Raw genomic sequence first — 6,447 nt, 5'->3', positions numbered from 1 at the left:
ATAGATTAATTCTGGAGTGACAACTCCTAAAACTATAAAAGACTGTAAGGAAAGCACCTTCTTTGCGGTCTTGAAAGTTTTAGGAGTTGTCACTCTGCAATTAAACTATGAAGGAATTCATTAGGAAGTGAAGATTATCTAGAAGCCTTTGGGAAGTTGTGCACTGAGTTTTTGTTGGGGGTCCACTGAGGAAGCATTCATGAGCGAAACGGGTTCACGGGTTCCTCGTTGTTTTGGGAATTTCCAGGGGCATTCCTACGGCTTGCTCACATCTTTGCAGTATTCCTACGAAGGCTCTGTGCCCCCCAAAGCAATGGATAAAAGCTTTTCTTCAAACTGGACCAATTTATTGTGTTGTCTTTACACAATGGATTTTGTTGTGGATCCCATTTTGTATTTCCAGGCTTGAAGGGGGCAGGTGGAAAGGAAGGATCGTGGGAGGAGGGAGAGATCCCTGGAAGGGACATCTCGTCTGTGTCAAACGCTGCTCAGCCCCACACCAGTCCACAATGTTGTTGTTGTTGTTAGTTGCGAAGTCGTGTCCGACCCATCGCGACCCCATGGACAATGATCCTCCAGGCCTTCCTGTCCTCTACCATTCCCCGGAGTCCATTTTAGTTTGCACCGACTGCTTCAATGACTCCATCCAGCCACCTCATTCTCTGTCGTCCCCTTCTTCTTTTGCCCTCAATCACTCCCAGCATTAGGCTCTTCTCCAGGGAGTCCTTCCTTCTCATGAGGTGGCCAAAGTATTTGAGTTTCATCTTCAAGATCTGGCCTTCTAAGGAGCAGGCAGGGCTGATCTCCTCTAGGACTGACCAGTTTGTTCGCCTTGCAGTCCAAGGGACTCACAAGAGTCTTCTCCAGCACCAGAGTTCAAAAGCCTCAATTCTTTGACGCTCGGCCTTCCTTATGGCCCAACTTTCATTGCCATACATTGCAACTGGGAAGACCACTGCCTTGACTAGACGCACTTTTGTTGGCAGGGTGATGTCTCTGCTTTTTAGGATGCTGTCTAGATTTGCCATAGCTTTCCTCCCCAGGAGCAAGCGTCTTTTAATTTCTTTGCTGCAGTCCCCATCTGCAGTGATCTTAACCCTCCCAAAAGGCAAGAGCCCCAAACGAAGGGCCGGAAAGAAGGTCGTAATTCATCATCATTTTAATGGGCATCACAATGATCTAAAAGTTAGCAATCGCATCTACAGTACAAAATTCATACTCGCCTAAAAACAGCTTACACTGCCCTGGCTCCCGCCCGTCCCGCCCCCAGGAATGCTGGGAATTGTAGTTTTAACACTCCTTTCTCAAAACCGTCAAATCCTCGGTCGGGGAGCGGAGACAGTTCAAACGGCTCGTGATGCGTTGAAGTTTTGACGTGGTGGATAGCCAGCTTCGGCAGAATAGGGGTCTTCGGGGAGGGGAGGAATTGCAGAGGGATAGCTTTAAAAACAAAAATCCAGTTCAGATCTGGTCACAGTCAAGACGGAGGGAAGGTGGGAGCCGATCACCCCACCAGGGGGTTCAATGGAAGGGAAGCAGGGATGGAATCGCACAATTGGAAAAAGGAAGGACATTAAAACAGCTCCCCCCCGCCCAGCCCCCATGCACCCCCTCGTTCCCCTTCCCATCCCCCAAAACAGATCAAGACCTTAGCCCCATAGCCCACAAGAGTCACCGGAATAACCAGAGAAAAAGAGGTGCTCCTCCAAGGCACAAGGGGAAATGGGTGCCCTGCACAGGGTTTTCATGGGGGCAAGGCTCCCCCTTCTACAGCAACCTTCAAATAGACTCAGTAAGCCTTGGGGAGGTTCCATCTGTCCCCCGTCCCCCCCATTCCAGAGGCGGAGTTTGTCTCCCTATTTCTCTCCTGGAAGCACGATCGTCATGGGGCACCCAAGGGAACTCTTGGTTCTCCTGCTCCGCAGCGGAGGGGCAAGCCCGTGGCAGGCTCCAACCAGCCCCTTCTTCTCACTCCCCAAATCCCCTTTGCAACGTGCCCTGGAGGGGGACCCTCCCGTGCACCACCTCAGTAAACCTCCAGGCCCCCGGGGGCCGTCTCACGCAAGACGCCGAGCCCCGCTGGGGGCGAGCTCAGTCCAGCTTGGAGAACCCGCCGATGGTCACTTTCCGCTCCTGGCGGTTCGCCACCAGCTCCTGGAGGTGAAGGGCGCCCCCGCCGATGAAGCAGAAGGCGGGGCAGACGGGTCCCGAGCAGTCGATGCCACATTCCCAAAGGCTGCGGAAGGACACTGCGTCGTAGAACATCACCTTGCCGTGCTCGTAGTCCAGGCAGATGCCCACCCGGGGAGGCAAGGGCACGGTGCAGTTGCCGGGGTCCCGCGAGGTTAGCGCCACGCCGTGCGACAAGAGGATCTTGCCCATGCCGATGGTCAGGAAGGCAAAGGGGGGCGCCGTGTCCAAGGTGGTGTCCTCGGCCCCGCTGTCGTGGCCGCTGTCGGGGTCGTACCTGAGCCGAGAGAGGCGAGAACAGAAAGCGCTCAGTTTCCACCTCGACACAGACACACCTCTTGGTGTCGTAGATTTGGGGGGAGGGGGGGTTAGTGGGTTGTTGACCGCCATTTTAATTGTTTGAGGAGTCTGTTTTGTTTTGGTTTGTATTGGTTGGATGTCCGGAGGGTTTCAATGGGGTTTTAATGGGGCTTTCAACATGGACTGTTGTAGCCCGCCACGAGCCAGTTATGAGAGTGGCGGGCAATAAGTTGAATGAATGAATGAATGAATGAATGAATGAATGAATGAATGAATGAATGAATGAATGAATGAATGAATGAATGAATACTAGCCATGGCAGTAGCCTCTTCAACCTTTTGAGTGTGGAGGAACCCCTGAAATACATTTTCAGGGTTCAAGGTCCCTTGGAAGTGATGTCAACGGGTAAGGTCTATCTGCCATGACCCCAGAACTAGAATAGTACAAAAGCACTGGGAAACCAATATGGCAATAAAAAAATATCCAAATTGGACTTATATAGAGTCGTATTTCTTCAGTTTCAAAATTCTTTTTTTCACAAGTCCCGACACGTTTCGCATCCAGCTTTCTCAAGGGACGGTTTTTATATTTGAGGAACAACTTGAACTTATTTGAGAAATCTCTTGACAGAGTATAAGGTCATACATTAGCTAAACTTAGCTTGTGGCGTTTCAGACATAACTGCATGCACCCAGCGCTCTCCTTTTGCTCCCTCCACCCACCTTTACTATTGCTGCAGTGGCTTCAACTCATTTAGATTGGGAAGGGGGGTAAGAGCTGAGAAGACAGCCTGAACCCCCCCCCCCATACCATAGATTCATAGAATCATAGAATCATAGAGTTGGAAGGGACCTCATGGGTCACCTAGTCTAACCCCCTGCACTATGCAGGACACCCATAACCCTCTCGCTCCTCCACTGTCACCTGCCACCCCCATGAACCTTCACAGAATCAGTCTCTCCGTCAGATGGCTCTCCAGCCTCTGTTTAAAAAGCTCCAAAGATGGAGAACCCACCACCTCCCGAGGAAGCCTGTTCCACTGAGGAACCGCTCTGACTGTCAGGAACTTCTTCCAGAGGTCGAGATGGAATTTCTTTTGCATTAATTCCATCCCATTCGTTCTGGTCTGTCCCTCTGGGTCAAGAGAGAACAACTCTGCTCCATCCTCTACATAGCAGCCTTATAAATACTTGAAGTTGGTTATCAGATCACCTCTCAGTCGTCTCCTCTCCAGGCTAAACAGACCAAGCTCCCTCAACCTTTCCTCATACGACTTGGTCTCCAAACCCCTCACCATCTTTGTTGCCCTCCTCTGGACATGTTCCAGTTTGTCTATATCCCTCTTCAACTGGGGTGGCCAAAACTGAACACAGGACTCCAAGTGAGGCCGAACCAGAGCAGAGTACAGCGGTAACCATCACCTCCCGTGATCTGGACACGATACTCAGTTTGATACAGCCCAAAATCCCATTTGCCTACCATGCCACAACTAACTCCCCCACTTGATCCTTACACCCATGGCCGACCCACTGGGCCCTCCGGGCAGAGGCAGCCAGGTCCCTAGTTTGTGGTCAAGTCCATTAAGGCAGGAGGGGAAAGGCCATGGACCCTTATGGGCCCCCTGGAGGTCTGTGGACCCCTGGTTGGGAATCCCTGCCTTCGGGTGTAGGAAACAGGGCTCTTCTCTGCTCCCTGGAAACTGCGGTGCTGGAAACTGGACTGGACATAGGAAAGCCCCATGTTCATGCCACTTCCGGGGTTTCTCAAAGCCTGAAGAATGTTTCAGGGAATTCTCAACGGTTAAGTAGTTGAGAACGGCTGTTTTAGAGGGTCACGAAAAAGCAGTTCTCTTTAAAGAAGAACGCCTGTGCAGTGTGGGTCCTTGGTACTTTTTTTGAACCATTGGATGTAAAATTAGGATGTACACCTCGGTAAGGTTTTATTTATAAGTCTGCGAGTTGCCCGCACCGGAGCATATACACCCCAAACCATCTCGACCCCAAGCAGCAGAGGCGAGGACCGTGGGCGCTGGCTTACCTGGGGCTCACCACGTCTTGGGGCACCTGGAACCACTCCTGCAGCTTGCTCTCGAGCCCCACGCCCACCTTGACCAGGTACGAGCTGGGGTCCACGCAGCAGGCCCAGTAGCTCCGGCCCTGGGTGACAGCCACATCTCCGATCACCAGGTCGATGGAGAGGTGGCAGCTGGTCATGAGCCGTTCAGCAGCGAAGAGCATGGGAAGCCCTGGGACGCTGCGGACGGCCCGCTGGTCCTTGCTGATGGCCAGGCGCTCGCGGTTGAAGCCCCACCGATTGTCCAGGAAGAAGTTCAGCACTGAAGGGGGAAAGAGAGGACGTAAAAACTGGCATCAGGAACACACAGCTTCAGGGCAGACTAAAGTCTAGATTAGAAATGTTGAAGGTCTAGACCAGGGGTAGTCAAACTGCGGCCCTCCAGATGTCCATGGACTACAATTCCCAGAAGCCCCTGCCAGCATTCGCTGGCAGGGGCTCCTGGGAATTGTAGTCCATGGACATCTGGAGGGCCGCAGTTTGACTGCCCCTGGTCTAGACTAAACATGATGGATCTTCCAGAGACTTTTAATACTAACGGGAAGTTACACGTGGAAGAGAAAAAGATTAACTTGGACAATTATTAGAATTGTCCCCCAAAGGACATTACGATCGTCCAGTTCTAATAAACTGGTGATCCATGGCAAAAAGAAGTACATCTGGCCTCAACCAGGGCCAGGGCCTTCTCAGTTCTGGCCCCCCACCTGGTGAAATGAGCTCCCAGAAGAGATAAAGGCCCTGATGGAACTGAGTCAGTCCTGCAGGGCCTGTAAGACGGAGCTTGGGGACAATGAACATCATGACGCTATGGGATAAAACGTTGATTGGGCTCCCTCTAGATCAGCCTTTCTCAACTTTTTTAATCGAGATACCCCTGAAACGTTCTTCAGGCTTCGAGAAACCCCAGAAGTGGCACAATCAAGCAGAACATGATTGGGAAGCAGAGCTGTGGACACACCCAGCCGTTGGCCCTCCCCTTCCCACCACCTCCAGGCCTCTCATTGGCCATTTAGGGAGGGGAGGTTGGGTCGACATGACCATATATGGTGATATCACCTGATAAATGTTTAAGAAACCCTTTCAGGGCTGTCAAGAAACCCCAGGATTTCATGAAACCCTGGCTGAGAAGGCTTGCTGTATATGAATACACATTCCCCTGAAACCCAAATATAGCAGTATGAGTTCTGATTTGTTTAACCCAGCTGGCGTGACCATTTTAATGTTTTAATACAGGGGTAGTCAAACTGCGGCCCTCCAGATGTCCATGGACTACAATTCCCAGGAGCCCTTGCCAGCATTCGCCAGCGAATGCTGGCAAGGGCTCCTGGGAATTGCAGTCCATGGACATCTGGAGGGCCGCAGTTTGACTACCCCTGTATTAATATATTAGTACAAGTGTGGCAAAATGTATTTTACTGTTATATGTACGATGTGGGTGTGGATGTGGATTTTAAAATGTTGGAAACCGACCCAAGCCAGTTCACTGGAAGGGGCAGTGTATAAATCTATCAATACCTGAAGAAGGCTTGGTTTTTCTCAATAGTAAAAAGTTGAGAAAGGCTGGATTAAGCGGTAAAAGGTTAAGCTACCTCCCACCCACGTGGGGGCGCTGCAGAATAATTCTGCTTCAAAAATTTCCAGGAAGACCGGATTACAGATCATTCAAATCTTGCCTGTTCAGCAGATAGCCCTCCGGTATCCAGCAGTATAGAGCCTCTTGTGGCGCAGAGTGGTAAGGCAGCAGACATGCAGTCTGAACGCTCTGCCCATGAGGCTGGGAGTTCGATCCCAGCAGCTGGCTCAAGGTTGACTCAGCCTTCCCTCCTTCCGAGGTCGGTAAAATGAGTACCCAGCTTGCTTGCTGGGGGGTAAACGGTAATGACT

The 6,447-nt window shown here is 51.3% G+C and overlaps 1 protein-coding gene across 2 annotated transcripts in view; it reads right to left on the bottom strand.

The window, feature by feature from the left end:
• Positions 1 to 1,144: 1,144 nt before the first annotated feature.
• The window catches only part of TRIM46 (tripartite motif containing 46), a 32,667-nt gene continuing 27,364 nt past the window's right edge, over positions 1,145 to 6,447 (bottom strand). For both annotated transcript variants that reach the window (XM_077322244.1, XM_077322254.1), the window contains exons 9-10: positions 4,528 to 4,825; positions 1,145 to 2,467 (exon numbers count right to left, since the gene is read on the bottom strand). In XM_077322244.1, coding sequence (XP_077178359.1) covers positions 2,092 to 2,467; positions 4,528 to 4,825 — 674 coding nt within the window. In that variant the 3' untranslated portion in view covers positions 1,145 to 2,091. The remainder of the gene's footprint in view (positions 2,468 to 4,527; positions 4,826 to 6,447) is intronic.

Source organism: Paroedura picta, chromosome 1, assembly GCF_049243985.1.
Source record: "Paroedura picta isolate Pp20150507F chromosome 1, Ppicta_v3.0, whole genome shotgun sequence".
Classification (NCBI taxonomy): Eukaryota; Metazoa; Chordata; class Lepidosauria; order Squamata; family Gekkonidae; genus Paroedura; species Paroedura picta.
The sequence above is the reverse complement of the archived record's forward strand: the minus strand, read 5'-3'. Positions and strand labels throughout refer to the sequence as shown.